Here is a 21,696-nt window from a genome sequence, read left to right as displayed (position 1 = left end):
CCGCCTCTGCCTATGTCCACCCTCCTATTCCCTTGCGTCATCCTTCGGTCCGGCCGAGATCCCGCGCCTGCGCACTGCTGGGCCGGGGCATGCACACTGCGATGCCCATTGTTGGAACGGCATCGCTTCAACTACTGCGCCGGCGACCAGCGCGAAACCAGCGGCAATGTGGCGTTTGCCGGCCCTGCCAGGCAGCGCACAGGAGCGGGATCTCGGCCGGAGTGAAGGATGATGCAAGGGACTAGGAGGGCGGGCAGAGGCTGGCACGGTAAACAATGAAAAAAGGCAGGGCAGCCTGAGTTCCAACACAGTGAACACCGCCCCTGGGCACTTGCGAGTGCTCATTTGCAAAAGAAAATAACAAAGGTACCATTAGATTTATGTATAAGTGCGCTGTACATGGCCATATGGAGGTGACAGACTCTCTTTAAATGATCTGTATTTTTGTCTGCAGCGCAGGTGTTTTACACCTGATAGTACTTAGGAATTGTGATTATTCTGGCGCATGCTGCCAAGTGTCTATGTGGTCCAGGTTTTTGGCGCTTCCATTACCCGTATACAGGCAGCCTCTGTGTGGGACAAACATTTTGTCCCGTCTTTCCTTCAAGCTGTTTTTCTGCAACGTATGGAATTTTGCTTTCACGTCTTTGGTCATGGCTTCAGTTGCTTCTGCATCTGTAATGGAGTTATTTACAGGGACATTTCTTTTCTTATTTCCTAAGTACTGAGCAGGTGATCTAATTGGTGTCAGTACTTCAGGTTTTACCACAGTTAGGCTATATGCACACGACCGTTGTGTGTTTTGCGGTCCGCAAATTGCGGATTCGCAAAACACGGATGGCGTCGGACAGCCTTTAATATAACTGCCTATTTTTGTCCACAAAGCGCGGACAAGAATAGGACACGTTATATTTTTTTTTTTTTTTTTTAGGTCCACGGAACGGAGCCACGGATGCGGACAGCACACGGAGTGAAAAACTGCAGCTCGGATGCGGACCAGAGCAACGGCCGTGTGCATGTAGCTTTATTCATTCTGTGGATATTCTCAAAGCATGATTGGTAGGCGGGCCGGAAGACTGCTTTAGGCCTTGTAGATTGGACAGTCATGTTATCTAGTGTAGTTTTGCATCTTGAGCACACAGTAGCAAAGCTCGGACCACTCTGGTTTGTGTAGAATAGCGGTCAGCAACCTTCAGCACTCTAATTTCGAAACTACAACTCCCAGCATACACACTTGCTTGACTATTCTGGGAGCTGCTAATCCCTGGTTGAATTACCTCTGGACTGGTGGGCTTCTTGTAGTGATGACATTAATTTGGATTGTACATAGCTGGACAATTAAGGCGCTCTCTCCCAAAGGAGAGATCGTACCCCTCCCAAATCCTTAACTAGGCCTCTCACATAGTTAAGCCAGTACTCTTTGCTCTGCACTGTTCGGGGCAATCGCCCCAAAACAGCTGTCTGCAGATGAGATGCTGGCTTATTTATTATCCAAGTCATGTCTCAAGGCCTGTTTAAAGGGTCAAACATTGACTTGTAGGATAGCAACTAGGGGTGCACCGAAATTCCGGCGGCCGAAAATGGGCCTAATCCATTTCGGCCGATATTGGTACATATCGGCAGAAAATATGGGGTTTGGGATTTGTGGGATTTGTCACCCGCGCCGGGCGGGCGGTTTACTTTTAAGTCACTGCATCTTTATTTTACCTTACAATCGTGACGCTCCAGTAACAACTCTGCAGGCAGAGCGGAGTGCGGCGTAACGTCACTTACTCACGTGACGCGCCTGCTCCGCCTCCTTCATTCATAAAGTGGGCGGAGCAGGTGCGTCACGTGAGTAAGTGACGTTACGCCGCCCTCCGCTCTGCCTGCAGAGTTGTTACTGGAGCGTCACGATTGTAAGGTAAAATAAAGATGCAGTGAGTGATTAGTCTGCTGTGAGCAGCAGGGCCGGGGCTGTTATGGGTAGGGGGATCGGTCTATGGCACTGCTATGGGGAGGGGGAAATCTGTCTATGGCACTTCTATGGGGAGGGGGGGATCTGTGCACTGCTATGGGGAGGGGGGATCTGTGCACTGTTATGGGGAAAGGGATCTGTGCACTGTTATGGGGAAAGGGATCTGTGCACTGTTATGCCCATAACAGTGCACATATCCCCCCCTCCATAACAGCGCCACCCACAGATGAATTTCATTCATGAAAAATAATTATAAAAAAAAAAGTATTTTAAAAGTATTTGGGCAAAAAGGCAGTTTCGGTTTTCGGTCAAGGGCATCCTGAAGTTTCAGTTTCGGTTTCGGACCAGAATTTTCATTTCGGTGCACCCCTAATAGCAACCATACATCTCGTGGCATCAGAGGCAGAGCTTGTTAGGAGCTCATTTGCATCCCTTCTTCCCAGAATTCCAGAGGAGCAAGTATGGCCTATAAGTCTCCTCACCCTGATGAAGGCGCTCTCTCCCAAAGGAGAGCTAGTACCCTCCAAATCCTAGCTGGACAATTATAACCACCTATAATAATAAAAAATTACTTTCTGTACTGTTGTAAAGAAGTAGTATTAGCCATCTATAGGGAAGACTGATGTATATAAGGCTAGGTCTACACAGTGGCAACCTGTAGCCGCAGGACCTTAAAGGGGTTATACAATACTATAAAAATGTCCCCCATAGGCCGGGCCCCTCACAGTGAATATACTTGCCCAGTTCCCCGCACCGCTGCTCCTGCTTCTCCCTGTGCGCGGATGAAAACATCCAGTGTGGGGGGGAAAGAAGCAGCCAATGGCAGGCAGTGACGGAGGCGAGCCGCCCTAGCATTGCGGGTGACGCTAGGAAGGCTCGTCCCTGTCCCCCCTGCCATTGGCTGCTCCCCCCTACACCGGATGTTTTTATCCGCGCACAGGGAGAAGCAGCAGTGTGTGGAACCAGGTAAGTGTATTTACTGTGAGGGGCTTGGCATATGGGGGACTTTTTTATAGTATTGGTTAACCCGTTTGCTGTTCAGAGGTTCAGCAGAATTTGGCACAGATTCCACACCAAAAACTGGCTTGAGGAGAGCGCCTCCCATTGGCGGCTGCAATCCCATTCCTGCGGTTGTAGTTTATGGCTGACCACGTAGAGAAAGGCTGTCCTTTTCTTGTCCCAGCCATAAAATAGGGTCTCCAATTGAAAACAGTAGGAGGCGGTTGTATTTGTTACAAGTATTCACGTGGGATGTCCAAGGCATGGATTGGAGGATTGATGTTCACTGCTATGTCTTAGTAGCTCCATTTTAAATGCGGATCATTTCAATGGGTCCGCAAAAAATGCGCACAGCACATAGTGTGCTGTCCGCATCAGTATGACCGTTCCGTAGCCCTGCAAAAAATAAAATAGAACATGTCCTATTCTTGTCCGTTTTAGGCATTGTTACAATGGATCCGCCCAAAAAAAAACAGGTGGCATACGGATGCCATCCGTTTTATTTTTATTTATTTTTTTGCGGACCGCAAAACACATACGGTTGTGTGCAAGAGGCCTTAGAAAGATGCAAAAATTAAGCTGGAGTCAGAATAGATACACTCCGTAGTGCTTCCGTGCTTCTGTTCTGTTCCGCACTCAAGTGAATGAGTCCATATCCGTGATGCGGTATGCTCTTTCATCCTGTAGAGTCCATAGAAGTGAATGGGGCTTCAGTGAAAAAACGCATTGTAAGGCCTCATGCACACGACCGTTGTTTTATTCCGTGTCCGTTCCGTTTTTCGTGATTTTCTGCGGACCCATTGACAACTCGGCTAATGCACCCTTTGTCATCCGCGTCCGTGATCCGTGGTTTCAGTCCGTCAAAAAAATATAACCTGTCCTATTTTTTTTCACGGAAAACGGTTCGCGGACCCATTCAAGTCAATGTGACCGTGAAAAAAACGCGGAGGCACACAAGATTGTCGTCCGCGTCCATTTTTTTCCTATCATTTGCATGGCAAACTTGACTTGGACATCTTTTTACTTTTCTTCATGTCTGGTGGTCCTCCAAAAATAAAGGAAGACACATGGAAGCAAAAACGGATCACGGAACAACGGAACCCCATTTTGCGGAACGGAACACAACAACTGTTGTGTACATGAGGCCTATTCCGGATGCAATGTGTTTTTCACTGATGGTTGCTAAGGGGTGTTTGTAAGTCTTCAGGTTTTTTTTTTTCACGCGTGTAAAAAATTGCATCAAAAGTGATTGCACCCGCGTGGAAAAAACTTAAACACTGAACGCAATTGCAGACAAAACTGACTGAACTTGCTTGTGAAATGGTGCGAGTTTCACTGAACGCACCCTGACAGAATCCATATTGTTTGTGTGAGAGAGGCCTAAGGGCTCATGCACATGAAAGTGTGCCGACCAGGCCCGTGCTGTGAACTGGAAATTGCGGTCCGCAATGTAGGGCACCGACCGTAGGGCCGCCATATGTGGATGCAGAACCCATTCACTTGAATGGGATCTGCATCTGACAGTCTGCACTGCAAAAAAGTAGTGCACGTGCTACTTTTTTGTGGTGCAGAGGCACGGACCGAAAACTCACGGAAGCACTCCGTGTGCATGGGTCTGCATCCATGATGTGGTGTACAGACGGCTGTTTGCGGTCCTCTGTATGGGCACCGCAAACAGATGCCATGTAGGTATACGTCATGTTAAACACAGGACAGAAGTGTGATGTGGCGTTTCATTGTTTGCTGCCAGTCAGGATTTAGCTGCAGATTCTGATATCATTGTAACATTCGCCTGACAATGCATGTGACTGGGGGCCTGTATTCTATGTTCACGTGCTGCAGACATACACTGCACTGAATAATGGTTCTAATTTTAAAATACGCAGTATATTCATTACCGCAGCCGAGAAGCTTCTTTGAGCTGTGCACTAGCGAGCAGATGCCAGTTTGTTGATCGATCGCAGGCATAAAAATCTATACCGCAGAAACAGCCCCCAGTCAGCGCTCATTCAGCCCCTTACTGTAAATGGGTAGCACTGCATGCCCCTTTATTTTGTGCGTTTGTATAAATGGGTGTACAGTTGGGATGGCAGAGGAGCAGTGCCTGCGCCATCTGCAGCAGGAGTGGGTTCTAATACATGGGCTCCCACTGCAGTGGCCAAGATTGGAGTTAACTTGGCCCCAGAGGTTTAGCTGTTTAGATGCCGCAGTTGATGCAAAGTAACTGACCGCAAAAATGTCCCAGAGTTCTGAAGCAATTTGCACCATAAAACTGGTATGCATACCTTGCGTTGCACTTTCTCGTCCAACAAAAGAGCGTGGCTTAAAAATGTGGCAATAAATGCCAAAATGCCTTTTTTTTTTTCTTGGCGTACACTAGGCCAACAGAGAGGTCATTTAAAGTTAGACTAGACAGTCTAAGGGCTCTTTCACACTTGCGTTCTTGTCTTCCGGCATAGAGTTCCGTCGTCGGGGCTCTATGCCGGAAGAATCCTGATCAGGATTATCCTAATGCATTCTGAATGGAGAGAAATCCGTTCAGGATGCATCAGGATGTCTTCAGTTCCGGAACGGAACGTTTTTTGGCCGGAGAAAATACTGCAGCATGCTGCGCTTTTTGCTCCGGCCAAAAATCCGGAACACTTGCCGCAAGGCCGGATCCGGTATTAATGCCCATTGAAAGGCATTGATCCGGATCCGGCCTTAAGCTAAACGTCGTTTCGGCGCATTGCCGGAGCCGACATTTAGCTTTTTCAGAGTGGTTACCATGGCTGCCGGGACGCTAAAGTCCTGGCAGCCATGGTAAAGTGTAGAGGGGAGCGGGGGAGCAGTATACTTACCGTCCGTGCGGCTCCCCGGGCGCTCCAGAGTGACGTCAGGGCGCCCCAAGCGCATGGATCATGTGATCGCATGGATCACGTCATCCATGCGCATGGGGCGCTCTGACGTCATTCTGGAGCGCCCCGGGAGCCGCACGGACTGTAAGTATACCGCTCCCCCGCTCCCCGCTCCTACTATGGCAACCAGGACTTTAATAGCGTCCTGGGTGCCATAGTAACACTGAACGCATTTGGAAGACGGTTCCGTCTTCAAATGCTTTCAGTACACTTGCGTTTTTCCGGATCCGGCGTGTAATTCCGGCAAGTGGAGTACACGCCGGATCCGGACAACGCAAGTGTGAAAGAGGCCTTAGGGAGGTGCCAGCATCAGCCGCTGTAATACATTTGGCACAGTTATTGTCTGCTCTAAGTTACATTGTCTAAATGTTAGTTAGTAAATCTGCCTTACTGTCATTAATATTTTTGCTTTTACAAAAGGTTTTAATTGTGCAAAAGTAGTAAAATATATAAATTTGGTATTGCCGTACTTGTACGGTAGAATAAAAGTTTATGTATTCCGCAGAGCGAATGGCACAAAAATAAAAAAAATGTGAAAATGAATAGAAAAACAATGGTGGAATTATTTTTCTTTCTCGCCCAGAAAGGGTTTTAAAAAATAAGAATTAATAGGGTCATTTATCAAACTGGTGTAAAGTAGAACTGGCTTAGTTGCCCAGAGCAACCGATCAGATTCCACCTTTTATTTTCCAAAGGAGCTATCAAAAATGAGAGGTGGAATCTGATTGGTTGCTACAGGCAACTAAGCCAGTTCTACTTTACACCAGTTTGATAAATGATCGCATTAGTGTTGAGCGAATCGAGCTTCAGATCCTTGATCCGAAGTTGATTTGTTCAAATCTTTGTTTGAACGCTGTACGGAGGTTTGTCTCAGTAGAGCATTCAAATGTATTGGCTCTGGCGAGGCAAATTCGTTATCACCAAAGTCTTGTGGGATTTTTTTTCAACTTGAAAACTCTTTTAAAACATGGATCCGAAGTTGGCTACGGTACCGAGATACCAGCCGGTACTGAAGCTGACTTCGGATCCATGTTTTAAAATTATTTTAAAGTTTAAAAATTGGCTGAATTTATTCACTGAAATCTCGCGAGACTTCGGTGATGACTGTTTTCCTCTCTGGAGCCCATACTTTTTCATGCTGTATGGAGAATGGTTTTGATGCGTTTTTCACGTGCGTGAAAAAAAAACAAGGTTTTCAAATATCTAGCAACCATCAGTGAAAAACTGATCCGGATGCAATGCGTTTTTCACTGAAGCCCCATTCACCTCTATGGGGCCAGAGCTGCGTCAAAAAATGCAGAATAGAGCCTCATGCACGTAACCGTTGTTTTGGTCCGCGGCTCGGGTGCGGACCTATTCACTTCAGTGGGGCCGAAAAAGATGCGGACAGCACTCCGTGTGCTGTCTGCATCCGTTGCTCCGTTCCGTGGCCCCGCAAAAAAAATATAACCTGTCCTATTCTTGTCTGCACTTTGCGGACAAGTATAGTCATTTTATATTAAAGGCTGTTCATGCCGTTCCGCAAATTGCGGAACGCACACGGACGCCATTCGTGTTTTGTGGATCCGCAATTTGCGGACCGCAAAACACACCAAAACATGCTGTGATTCTCACGCAATGCGGAACGGATTAGTGAAAGGAATGGTTCAGGATTCAGTGCAGGTGCTATGAGTTCACTTCATGCATCACACTCACATGGAAAACTCGTTTGTGCGAAAGAGGCCTTAACCCTTCATATGCTGTGGTCAGTTGAGATATTACATCTGACCCAAGGCTGGGTCTCATAGGTGCAAAAAATACAGATTACCTCCGTGTGCATTCCGTATTTTGCGTAACGGAACAGCTGGCCCCTAATAGAACAGTCCTATCCTTGTCCATAATGCGGACAATAATAGGACATGTTCTATTTTTTTGCAGAACGGACATAAGGACATACGGAAATGGAATGCACACAGTCATTTATGGCTCCATTGAAGTAAATGGTTCCGCATACAGGCCGCAAGAAAAACAGACACGGAAACAAAATACGTTCATGTGCATGAGCCCTTAGTGTGAAACTGACAGATCCAATGTAGTACAATACAGCATGTGTTTGAAAAGGGATCAGACTTCTAGAAAATGAAATCCCATAGTAGGACAAAATTAAAGAGTAAAAAAGTGTTTCACAAAAATAATAACTTTCAAGTAAAAAAAAAAAGTGCCCCTTTCTCTCCTCAAGCCATTTAGTAGTGTGAAAAAAGACATTGGGCCAGATTTATCATGAGCTCAGGTCAGAATAAGGGAGTGAAAAAGTCCCAAAAAAAGATCCAAACGCTAAAACTGCGCACAAATTTGCGACTTTTTTCTGCTCTGCACTATGCTCGCCAGTTCTGAAAGTGGGCGTGTTTTCTTATGTAAATGAATCTCTAGACAGATTTACTATTGGGACTATTTAAAAAATTGCAATTTCACTCCAGTGAGGACCATGCTTATCTTATGAGACTTTTATAGAACATGCGACTTTTTCATAAAAACGTGCAACTTTTTCGTAAAGATGTGCGACTTTTCTAAAGCTGCTAACTGACGGATAAACTCCTACCGTCAAACCACATTTATTACAGTCTTAAAGGGCCGATCATAAATCTGACTTGGCTAAAACGGACTTTAGCCATATGTGAAAGTGGAGTGAGCTGTCAGAGTAATGATACATCTGGCCCATTGGGTATAGTTGCTTCCATAATGACGGACATAAAAATATCATGATCTACCCTGTCAGGTGAACGCCTTAAAAAAAATAATAAAACTATGCCGTCACAGCCCTTTTTATTTATCTTTTTATTTTTTTTACCTTGCTTCACAAAAAGCATACTATCCAACAATCAAAAATCGTATGTGCCCCAAAACAGTACCAATGAAACCGTCACATCATCCTGCAAAGAAAAGAGCCCCCTCACAAGACAATCGCCTGAAACGTAGAAATATGGCTTTCAGGAAATGGCAACACAAAAGCATGATTTTTTTAAAGTTTTTTTTCCAAAAATGCTTTATGTAAAAGTGGTAAAGTGTTAAATAAAAAGCTATATAAAATTGGTATCTCTGTAATCGTACTGACCAGCAGGATAGAGAGCGTCATTTTTCCTGCGCGGTGTACTCTGCAATAGCGGAACCTAAAAAGCAGTGACCGAATTGCCTTTTCTTTATCCCGCTTCCCAAAAAGTGAGATAAAGAGTTGAACAAAATTGAACCAATGATGGCAACTCATCCCGCAAAAAAATAGACCTCCCACATCTGTCAAGAGAACTATAAAAAAAAAAGTATGGATGTCAGAAAATGGCTGTACAGGTACCCCAGAGCCTCTTCAATAGAGACATAGCGCCCGTAAACCTATTCATCAAAATCTGTGCAAAAGCCAAAAGGTGGTCTTTCCCTTCTGAACCCTGCAGCGCACCCAAACGGCAATTTACACCCACATTTCTTTACCCAGTAGAACCCGCCTAACAATTTAAAGGGCACGGTGTGTCTCAGATGGCACAAGCTGTGCACAGCATATTGGGCACTAAAATGCTATATCTGTGGAAAAATTGCAGTTTTCATTTTGCTCAGTCCACTGCGCAATAATTTCTGCGAAATACCCTTGGCGTCAAAATGCTCGTTCTACCCCATAATACATTAAGGGGTGGAGTTTCCAAAATGGGGTCACTTCTCAGGTGTTCCATTTATTTTTTTCACCCCAGAGCCTCTACAGTCAAAGCCGCATGGTGCTCTTTTACTCCTGGGCCGTGTTGTATATTCAGGCAAAAGATTAGGGCCAAATGTAGGATGTTTCTAAAACCAGAAAACACAGCAGAATAATAAGGGCTTGCTTTTCATGCTGGCACACAATGGGCACAACATATTGGGAACTGAAATTAACTGGTGCATCTGTGGAAAAAATAGCAATTTTCAGTTTGACCTATCTTATGTAAATATTTTTTTTAATTAATTTTTACCTGTGGGGTAAATTACTGTATGTGAGGGTTGTTGTTTCTAAAATGGGGTCACTTTTTAGGGGTTTCTTATAGGGATCGACCGATTATCGGTTTGGCCGATATTATCGGCCGATATTGAGGATTTTGAACGTTATCGGTATCGGCATCTATTTTGCCGATATACTGATAACGTATGGGGAACACAGATCGCGCTGCTCTCAGCGCGTTCTGTGTTCCCTCCGCAGCACAGGGGAGAAGGAAGCAGTGTCTCCTCCCCCTGTGATGCTGCTGCCGCTGCCTCCAATGACAGGACGGAAGACAAGAGGAGGGGAGGGGCTGTGGCCGCTGCGCCACCAATGAAGATGAGTCTTTCATTAATTCAAATACAGGAGGCGGGAGCTGGCTGCAGAATCACATAGCCGGCTCCCGGCCTCTATGAACGGCAGCTGCGGTCCGCGGTAGTTAACCTCTTAGGTGCCGCGGATCGCAGCTACCGCTCATAGAGGTCGGGAGCCGGCCATGTGATTCTGCAGCCAGCTCCCGCCTCCTGTATGTGAAAGAGAGGTATCTTCATTGGTGGCGCAGTGCGCCCCCCCCCCCTCAAGCAGTGCAGTGCGCCCCCCACCCCAATAGTAAAAACATTGGGGGCGCAGTGCGCCCCCCCCCCCCCCTCAAGCCCCCTAGTATTAGTCATTGGTGGCGCAGTGCGCCCCCCACCCCCATCCCAATAGTAAAAACATTGGTGGCGCAGTGCGCCCCCCCCCCCCCCCCCCCCCCCCCCAGTTCTAATCATTGGTGGCAGTGGCCACAGGATCCCCTCTCCCCTGCTCCTCCGATCGGAGCCCCAGCAGTGTAAGCCTGGGGCTCCGATCGGTTACCATGGCAGCCAGGACGCTATTGAAGCCCTGGCTGCCATAGTCAGCTCCATGCTGCTGTGTGCACAGGGCAGCAGGGAGAGTGCGAGATCCTATTCACTCTGATAGAGATCTATCAGGGTGAATGGGACAAGGGTTCTAGTCCCTAAGGGGGCTAAAAGTTAGTAAAAAAACAAAAAAAAACACAAAAATATTAAGTATAAATGAAAAAGATTTACAAAAAAAAAATAATAATAATACACGTTAACAATAAACATTAATTTTCAGCAGATTTGTGTAGGAATTTTTTTTTTTCCTCAAAAATAAAAATACCCAGAATATCGGTATAAATTATCGGCTATCGGCCTGAAAGTTGACAAATTATCGGTATCGGCCCTAAAAAATCAATATCGGTCGATCCCTAGTTTCTTATGTAACCTCAGAGCCTCTGCAGTTGTCAGCCAGTGCTGTATAAATCCTCTCGTGCTGAGATTTCTCTTCTGATCCCAGCCGTGTGCCCAAACAGCAGTTTACAATCACATTTGAGGTATTACCGTATTCAGGAGGAAATGGGCAGCAAATAGTGGGATCCTTTTTCTCCTGTTACCCCAGTTACTGGGTGAAATAAAATTTTATTGGAAGAAATTTATTTTTACATTTTCACAGCCAAAGGTACATTCTGTGAAACGCCGTGGGGTCAAAGCACTAACTCCACACCTCAAAAAATTCTGTGAAGGATGTGGTTTCCAAAATGGTATCACTTTTTGGGGGTTTCCACTGTAGGGGTACCTCAGGGTCCTTTCAAATGTGACATGGCTCCCGAAAACCATTCCAGCAAAATTTGCCTTCCAAAAACCATTTGGCGCGACTTCCCTTCTGAGCTATGCCGTGTGCCCACTCAACAGTTTACGACCACATATGGGGTGTTTCTGTAAATTGCAGGATCAGTGTATTAAATATTGTTTTTGTTAACCCTTGCTTAGGTATTGGAAAAATTTGTTTTAAAATGTGCAAAAAAAAAGTGAAATTGTGAAATTTCACCTCCATTTTTCCTTCAATTCTTGTGGAATATCTAAAAGGTTAACAACGTTTGTAAAAAAAATCAGTTTTGAATAATTTAATGGGTGCCTTTCTTAGGCTTCTGGGTCCATGCCTCCGCACCGCAAAAGATGGAACATGTCCTGTCTTTTGCTGCATCTTGCGGAGTGTGCAAGGCCAGAGTCCATGTTTTTGTGGACCTGTGGTTTTCAGTCGTGGTCGTGTGCATGAGGCCTTACTTTGTGCAAAAGTATCTGTTAAACCAGGGGTGCACAACCTGCGCCCCACAGGCCGCATGCTGCCCCCAGAGCCATAGTTTGCGGCCCCCGTCCTGCCCGGCAGAAACGCAGCTGATCCTGCAATCAGCTGTGTTTCTGCCCAAAGTGCCGCACAGCGGATGGATCACAGTGCAGGAGCAAAACCTGTAACAGGAGCTGAGAGGGTCCCCGGCTATTAGTGAAAGCGGGGAAGCCAAGGAGAAGACAGAAGCACTTTATCAGCGCTTCTGCCTTCTCCTCTATGAGCGCTCTGGGTGTCTCACTGGGTGGATCACTGGGTGTCTCGGGGGCAGAGGACCGCAGAGCTGCAGGGTTAGTAGACCTTGATCAGCTCTGCCCTGGTACAAAGCCCCCCCCTCCCCCCTCAGCAGGCTGGTTTACCTGTAACTGGGGCTCCCTTGGATGCTCCAGTTGCAGTGGAAATGGTAAAAAAAAAAATCACTTATTGTCTCCCAAAGGTTTCAGTGACCTCTTGGTGACAAATTATGTGGTCAAAATGTATATATAAAAAAAGTTACAAAATTATTTTAAAAACATTTGAAAAACAAGTAAATATAATAAAATATAAATAAAAGAAATAAAATTATGTGGCACAAAAATAAATTTAAAAATTAAAAAAAAATACACTAAAAAGTAAAGTGCTAAATAAGAGTGTACACTGTCCTGCAACACTCTTTTTATGACCCCTTGGGTCCATGACTGGCTTCACAAGTGACGTGCTGCTTGTGGCCACATCACCGCCTAAGCCAGTCATTGGCTGGAGTGGTGTATGACCATGTCCATGCACTGCAAGGTGTAAACAGCGGGGGCAGGTAAGTATAACTCTTCGGTTTCAGGGGCCTTGCTGTAGCACAATATTTGGGACAATTACTTGGAACAAGTGTTCATAGGAGCGCTCATATCTTATATCTGGCCGGTATAATCGTGCAGCTGATCAGTCGATAAACAAGGAATCGCTCATTTGTCGGCTGATTTGCATATTTTATCAGGATGAAAGATGTACATTTATCTGCAGCACATCTCCTGCGTAATCTAAATGACTGTGGCAGTGATCACTGCTCCCCAGTCGCTTTGCACTGGCTTGTGTAATAGGCAGATGAGTGCCGATCAATTTTTTTAAATATTTTTTTTCTTTTTATTTGCGGCCCCTTGAAATAGAGCGATGTGACAATGCAAAACCAAGCCAAAAATGGTTGTGCATCCCTGTGTTAAACGGATGGAAAAAATGTAATCTCTTCTTTTCCATCATTTTAAAGGGGTTCTGCACTTTGTTTTAACTGGTCATCAGCACCCGGGACACCCGCCGATCAGCTGTTTGAGAAGGCAGAGGCGCTCCAGCAGCGGCGCGGCCTTCTCACTGTTTACCGTCGGCCCACTGACGTCACGACTAGTATCAACTAGCGTGGGCGGAGCTAAGCTCCATTCAAGTGAACAGAGCTTAGCCCCGCCCAGGCCAGTTGATACTAGTCGTGACGTCACTGCTCCGGCGGTAAACAGTGAGAAGGCCGCTGCGCTTCTCAAACAGCTGATCGGCGGGGGTCCTGGGTGTCGGATCCCCGCTGATCAGATGCTAATGATGTATCCAGAGGATAGATCATCAGTTTAAACAAAGTGCAGAACCCCTTTAATAAAATAGACAGGGACACAAACTAGACAAAACATATGACATGTATATGTTGTTGGTTTTTTTTTGTTTTTTTTTATATAGAATCCGTTTAATACATCAGTTTTTCTAAGGAATAAAACCAGATACAATTAATGGAAAAAAAAAAAAATGAAAGAAGCCTTACATGGCAGCTCCCACTCTCCAGCTCTGTGTACCTTTGCACCTCAGTTCGCTGGCTTGAGGACCTGTGGACATATGGTCTCATGAGCCCGCCAGTTCTAACAGATAATAAAGAACATTGCGCACACTTGTGTTTTAGGCATTTGTGCACATCTTGGTTTCATTGTATTTTTATTTTATTTATTTTTTTGCTTTGATTTGTGGCAAAAATGTGATGTGCATTAACTCCTTGAAATACAAAATGACGCCTCCCAATCTTTTTTGTGAGGTGACACCTTTAAGCGTGTGCCTAGCCTTGAGGTCCGTAGGAGTAAGGTTTTTATTTTTTATGATTGTGCTAATGTCTATTGTTAATTGTCAGCACAAAATGACAGTGATATAAATGACTAAAATATTATTTTAGGCCAAAGCAATTCAATTTCTGGCTCTGATATATATATATTTCTTTATTAGGTACAGCCAAAGAGGGAAGAACCAAGGACTCCTACCATAAGCCAGCACATTCCAAAATTCTATTTTCCTAAAGGGTGTCCCAAAGCCAATACTAATGTGGATAGTATTATTTCAAAGATTGAGAAGGCTTTTTCTACTCTTCCAAACGAGCGAACTAGCCTTGAAGACATGGACAAAATAGCTAAGGTATTCCAATTACTGTTCCGTGATTGGCAGTCTCTTACCTGTAGGAGCACGTGTTGTTCATGGGTGAATGATTTAGGCTAGGGCTACACGGCGACAAAAGTGGTACAACTACATTGTGATGTGTTGTGATAGTCTATGATGTCGCACTGCGACAAGCTGCAATGTTGCAATCGCACAAAAATCCAACTTGGATGGATTTTTTGCGATTGTTGTGTCGCAGTCGCAGCAGGTCACCGTGCGACACCATTGACTATCATTGTAAATATTTTGCGGGAGTTTTCTGCGACAAGAAGTTGTGCAGCACATGTCTCGGTGTAGCCCTAGCCTTAATACCGCCAGTGATGTGATTCCGCTTTCCTTTGGCTGTTTTGGGTGGCCGTCTTGTGGATGCAGTTACACTGACAATTCTAGCATTACAATAAAGCTTCAGGATGACCTGTCACCCCAAAATGCAAAAACAGGATCCTGAACAGGCTCCATTATAGTCGATAGTCTGGTCCGCTCTGTTCGGGTCAGTTATGTTATAACAGAAATAAATAGCGGTGGTGTGAACGCGCTTCTCCTTCCACAGCCAACACAAACCGACCAATCAGCAGCTTTCTTACAAATAACATAACTCCTTACTGTACAGAGCTTTGCTATTTGATATTCCAGACACTAGCAGTATTGCCTGAGACCTTCAAGCCTCGTTCCCATGTCCGTGTCAAGTCTGTGAAAAAAAAAGCGTACGATGTCCGTGTGTCTGGTTTTACAATCTGTGTGTCATCCGTAATTCACTGACGTTGCTGAGCTGAAAATTGATTTCCAAAGAATCTCCTATCAGTCTTCAGTGGAAAACGGACATGACAGACACAACACGGATGTGTGTCAGTGATTTTCACGCACCCATAGACTTCAATGGGCGTGCTTGGTCCGCCTCACGGATCAAAGTAGTGCATGTCCCTGTGATTTTTTAATTTATTTTTTACTGACCCGCATTCAGTAAAAAAAAAAATATTGAAATGTGAACACACACATTTAAATCAATGGGTACGTGTGCTGTCCACAGAAAATGCGGACAGCGCACGTCGGTGGAAAAACGGAAATGTGAACGAGGCCTCAGTGTGCTGTGTAATAGCAGGGAAAGTCTTGTGTGTAGACGACTTCTTTTAGAGAGTAAAATGGCCTGTACAGGCGTTGTCGAGACCGCTTTCATACTAACCCATGTTTTCTTGTACATCTTACTTTCCTGCGCGGCGCTGTTTTTCAGCTGGACCTCTAGTGTTGGAGATCCCTTTGTTTGTATCTTCATGCAGATTGTTTAACTTTGTTGCTGTGTGTGCCAGAATTCCCTACTGGGACACTAAGGCTGCCCATGTGATTAATCGGAGAATCTCGGAGCTCGCTCTGGCCTGTCTTCTGTCATTACCTTGTATTACACATTTCCACCAGGCTATATATGGCCATCTGCTAATGTTTGTCTCAGCCTGGAGAACTTGCTGCTCCCACATGCTGAGTTGTACTAGTCAAATGGCTAATGCCTTCATTCAGGTTCCTGCTTAAATCCCATTTAAAGACGAGGGATTTTTACTGGTGCGTGCCTTGATATCCCCACTCACCAGAGTTCAAATGCAGCGTTCATGTGCCAGCTATGAATGTACATTGTTGGTGCAGAGTTTTATTGCCTATGGGAATACCTCTTACAGCATGCATATATATATATTTTGTATCCTAAGGCTTGTGAATGCCCGCTTTACTGGAAAGCACCATTGTTTTATGCAGCTGGTGGGGACAGGACCAGATACGTGTCTGTTCACAAGTTTGTGGCCATGTGGAGAAAGTAAGTATGACTTTTCACAGTTTGCACGTAATAGACTAACTAGGAAACTGAAGATCTTGTCTCCCTTAGGCCTAAGGATGCTGATTTAATTCCCACAGCAGAGCTATGTGCAGGAGGCTGTACAGTAGCACAAGGAGTCCACTGTAGTTCCTTTTACCTTCGTATAGTGCTCTAAGCCGGGCCAGATGTAAAGTTTCTCCTCTAGAAGCAATGCTTTAGGGCTCTTTCACACTTGCGTTGTTCTGTTCCGGCATAGAGTTCCGTCGTCGGGGCTCTATGCCAGAAGAATCCTGATCAGGATTATCCCAATGCATTCTGAATGGAGAGAAATCCGTTCAGGATGCATCAGGATGCCTTCAGTTCCGGAACGGAACGTTTTTTGGCCGGAGAAAATACTGCAACATGCTGCGCTTTTTGCTACGGTCAAAAATCCTGAACACTTGCCGCAATGCCGGATCCGGAATTAATGCCCATTGAAAGGCATTAATCCGGATCCGGCCTTAAGCTAAACGTCGTTTCGGCGCATTACCGGATCCGACGTTTAGCTTTTTCTGAATGGTTACCATGGCTGCCGGGACGCTAAAGTCCTGTTTGCCATGGTAAAGTGTAGTGGGGAGCGGGGGAGCAGTATACTTACCGTCCGTGCGGCTCCCAGGGCGCTTCAGAGTGACGTCAGGGCGCCCCACGCATGGATCACGTCATCCATGCGCATGGGGCGCTCTGACGTCATTCTGGAGCGCCCCGGGAGCCGCACGGACTGTAAGTATACTGCTCCCCCGCTCCCCACTACTACTATGGCAACCAGGACTTAAATAGCGTCCTGGCTGCCATAGTAACACTGAACGCATTTTGAAGACGGATCAGTCTTCAAATGCTTTCAGTTCACTTGCGGTGTTACGGATCCGGCGGGCACCTCCGGCAAATGGAGTGCACGACGGATCTGGACAACGCAAGTGTGAAAGAGGCCTTACATTCATCTGACAGAGCAAATCTGAGGTCTCCATCTTTGGGTTCCCTATTATGGAATCGAATTAAACAGGCAAGGGGGTTTAAAGGAATCCTTTTATTTATCTTCCTTATTGGATCCAATCCAAGTGTGATCCTGGCCTAAACTGTTGCTTAGCTTGGAGAAGCCCATATAGTGACCTTGTTTTCAGGACTTCCACTTCCCTCGTGTTAATTTACTCAGGACTTTTTCCATCTGTATTTTTTATTTATTTTTCCTCAATTGATATTAAAGCCCATTTTAACCAGAAATTCTGGATGGATATATGGATAATAAATATAAAATGCCTGTGACGCAGAACAAAGTGTACACACATTATAGGAAACAAGCATGCTACGAGAAGCCATCCCAGACATCTTCAGGTAGAACATGTGCTCTGCTAATGAAAGGAGCTCTAAATCTTTAACCACCTTTAGGAAGCTCTTACCTTTTTAAAGCAACCCTCCGGTTCTAGAAAAATAATGCACATTAACTGGAGAACAAACAGAACACTTAGGGCTCTTTCACACGAGCGGATGCCGTGCGGGTAGTCCACTGCGTGAAAGAGAGCCAAGCCCCGCTCTGGACAGCAGAGACACAGAGCAGGGAACCTGTCATCCACTTTATGCTGACCTCACTGAGGGCAGCATACATTAGTGACAGAAATACTGGTCTCAACGGTGTGTCACTCATCAGCTAAAAGTCACTGGTTGCCGAGAACCAGCATCATAATCATTGCAGACTGGGCCTTGTAAAGAGTCAAATCTGCCTGAGAAGAGTCATGGTTATTATAATCTCCTACCATCTCGCCCATCTGCTGATGATTGGCAGTTCTCTCCTAGAAAGAAAGGGAGACAACTAGGTAGAAGACCAGCAGGTGGGCAGGGAGAACAGATGATCACGAATAACCATGACTCTTCTCAGGTGGCCGTGACTCTTTTTAAGGCCCAGTCTGCAATGATTATGATGCTGGTTTTCAGCAACCACTTACTTATAAATGACAGACCGCTGAAATAAACCCACCTGTCTCTACTTTATTCTGCCGTTAGTATGGGCAGCATAAAGTTGATGACTGGTTCCCATTAACATGATTGATAATGCTCCGTGTCGCTCTGTGATCTTTTTACTACAAAATCGCAGTGAGATAAAGTTGTCACCGTGATTTTGTAGTAAAAAGATCAGAGCGGCACGGAGCATTATCAATCGTGTTAATGCTCCGTGTCTCTGCTGTCCGGAGCAGGGCTTGGCTCTCTCTTTCACGCAGCGGATGACCCGCACGGCATCCGCTGGTGTGAAAGATCCCTTACATGGTGACCTCCTTTTCAGCTGCATGCCTGGTCTGTCATCAAATATGGCCACATCACTTCTCAGACTACCTGATTACATTCTGCATCAGTTGTCCGAGACTTTCTGACTGTCCAGCAGTGCTCACATGAGCAGCACAGTTAACATCGGGTAGTCTGAGAAGAGGTGCGGCCATCTTGTGTGACAGAAGAGGATCCCCGTAATGCGACGGATCTGCAGCTGAAAAGATGTAAAGGAGGACACAAGGTTAATGTTCTGTTTCCCAGTTAGTGTGAATTTTCTTTTTTTCTTGAACCAGAGGGTCACTTTAAGTACATTATATACCTCAGTTATCAATTGAGGGGGTTTTCCCAGGCGCAAACATTGATGGGTGATCAGGGGGATGATATCCAGGCGCTGCAACTGTGCCTAGTTTTGATGATTGCCAGGGGTCATCCCCCACCCATACACACAATGACCTTTACATAGGCCATCAATGTTTAACTACCACTTTCAGGGCTTCTGCTGACTAATCACTTCTCTTTGTGTATTTCAGGGTTTTACAGACTTGCCATGATGATGCTGCAAAGTTTGTACAGCTATTAGCAAAGCCAGGCTGTGCGTATTTGGAACAGGAAGATTTAATACCTTTTTTACAAGTAAGCACTTTGTTTTACTCTTTAGGGACCCTTTTGCATGTTGTCTTTCACTGTACATGTGACATGAACTATCCAACGTTCTGCTAAGGGTTTCTGGATGGTGATAAATGAGCAGAAGCACATATATACAGTGTTTCTGGTTAATCTATTATACTGGTCACTTATAAATGGTAACCTAGTTAGCTTGTCAGTCTACACCAATTGGCCCTTACATTGAAGGAGTTCTCAAGGTGTTGCCTAAATTCTGTATATCAGGAAGTTTCAGCAGTACTTACCCTTCCGTCATGCCACAAGTTTCACAATCTCTGCCATGATGTGTCCAGTCAACTGGCTGCTGGCTCTTCTGTTGAGTCCTGACTAGATATGCGCCTGTTTCTTCCTGTTCATATTGTACATGCATGCAGCTGAACAGGACAAAACGTCCACAGCCGGTTGGGACTTTGGAAGATGAGTCTGCAGCCAGTCCTCACTTGGTCAAAGCTGAGATTGTGGAATTGGCAACGTGATGGAAGCGCAAGTACTCCTGAAACTGTTTGTTCCACAGGTAAGGTGCACAGAATTTAGGTAAAGTCTGGAGAACCCCTTTAAGACTGCGTTTCCACAGGGTGGCTGCTACCCCATCCACCTGTGGAGGCCAGGGCACGATTGTGCAGGTTAACAAAGGTGTTGCCTTCAACTTCATGGCCCCATGGTGGCTGTGAATAGTTGAGGTTGCAGCAGCTGCCCTGTGGATGCCCAGCCTAAACCCACTGACTGGTGAACTGAACAACATGACAACAATGACGTCTGTCAAGGTGTGGAATATATTAGACGGCTAGTGAACAGTCGGTCCTTGTTAAGTTAATTGTTGAAAGCAAGAAATGGACAAGTGTAATGATCTGAGCAACTTTGACAAGGGCCAAATCATGATTACTAGACGACTGTCAGATCATCTTGTGGGATGGTTTTGGTATACAGTGGTTAGTACTTACCAACAGTCATCCAAGGAATGAGCAATAGGGTCGTGTGCGTCCAAGACCATAGAGGCACATAGGGAACGAAGGCTAGCCTGTATAGTCCAATCCCACAGAAGAGCTTCTGTAGCACAAATTGCTGCCTATGATAGCCTATGCTGACCCCTGTCCACCACCAAAAGTGCCTACAATGGACCATGGAGCAGTGGGAGGAGCTGCCTTGGTCTGTTGAATCACATTTTCTTTTACATCATGTCGAAGGTTGTTTGTGTTTGAGGAAGAGATGACATCTGATGGGAAGCTGATACTTTGGACAATGTTTTGCTGGGAAGCCTTGGGTCCTGGCATTCATGTAAATGTTACTCTTAGAGGCACCACCTATGTAAACATTCTTGCAGACAAAAAAAATTGTAATCGGGCAAAAAAACACCATTCGTATTTATAAACCTATTGTGTACAGAAAGTCCATAAGAGTGAGTATATTTATATTCATGTATGTTAATGAAATGCGTAGCACTCAATGTGAACTTATAAAGTGAGAGCCAATCAACAGTTTATAGTGTCAAAATAGTGTCCTTATCAAATGCACAAGTACAGAACTTGAAAAATGAGATATGCCAATGATAAAGCCAACGTCACCAAAAGCTACACCCATATAGGCAGCATAGCCTGATAGAAAAATTACCACAGCAGAAGATGTACAATATTAGTCTGATCAAACTACTAACCTACACTGCTCAAAAAAATAAAGGGAACACTTAAACAACACAATGTAACTCCAAGTCAATCACACTTCTGTGAAATCAAACTGTCCACTTAGGAAGCAACACTGAGTGACAATCAATTTCACATGCTGTTGTGCAAATGGGATAGACAACAGGTGGAAATTATAGGCAATTAGCAAGACACCCCCAATAAAGGAGTGGTTCTGCAGGTGGTGACTACAGACCACTTCTCAGTTCCTATGCTTCCTGGCTGATGTTTTGGTTACTTTTGAATGCTGGCGGTGCTTTCACTCTAGTGGTAGCATGAGACGGAGTCTACAACCCACACAAGTGGCTCAGGTAGTGCAGCTTATCCAGGATGGCACATCAATGCGAGCTGTGGCAAGAAGGTTTGCCCTGTCTGTCAGCGTAGTGTCCAGAGCATGGAGGCGCTACCAGGAGACAGGCCAGTACATCAGGAGACGTGGAGGATGCCGTAGGAGGGCAACAACCCAGCAGCAGGACCGCTACCTCCGCCTTTGTGCAAGGAGGAACAGGAGGAGCACTGCCAGAGCCCTGCAAAATGACCTCCAGCAGGCCACAAATGTGCATGTGTCTGCTCAAACGGTCAGAAACAGACTCCATGAGGGTGATATGAGGGCCCGATGTCCACAGGTGGGGGTTGTGCTTACAGCCCAACACCGTGCAGGACGTTTGGCATTTGCCAGAGAACACCAAGATTGGCAAATTTGCCACTGGCGCCCTGTGTTCTTCACAGATGAAAGCAGGTTCACACTGAGAACATGTGACAGAGTCTTGAGACGCCGTGGAGAACGTTCTGCTGCCTGCAACATCCTCCAGCATGACCGGTTTGGCATTGGGTCAGTAATGGTGTGG

General features: G+C 45.6%; 1 protein-coding gene across 2 annotated transcripts in view; it reads left to right on the top strand.

Annotated features, from left to right (window-relative positions):
• PPP2R3B (protein phosphatase 2 regulatory subunit B''beta) overlaps positions 1-21,696 on the top strand; it is a 93,210-nt gene that overhangs the window by 60,980 nt on the left and 10,534 nt on the right. For both annotated transcript variants that reach the window (XM_040425170.1, XM_040425171.1), the window contains 3 exons: positions 14,210-14,395; positions 16,111-16,214; positions 19,040-19,142. In XM_040425170.1, coding sequence (XP_040281104.1) covers positions 14,210-14,395; positions 16,111-16,214; positions 19,040-19,142 — 393 coding nt within the window. The remainder of the gene's footprint in view (positions 1-14,209; positions 14,396-16,110; positions 16,215-19,039; positions 19,143-21,696) is intronic.

The sequence above is a fragment of the Bufo bufo genome, chromosome 3 (assembly GCF_905171765.1).
Source record: "Bufo bufo chromosome 3, aBufBuf1.1, whole genome shotgun sequence".
Classification (NCBI taxonomy): domain Eukaryota; kingdom Metazoa; phylum Chordata; class Amphibia; order Anura; family Bufonidae; genus Bufo; species Bufo bufo.
This window is presented reverse-complemented; position numbering and strand designations above follow the sequence as displayed.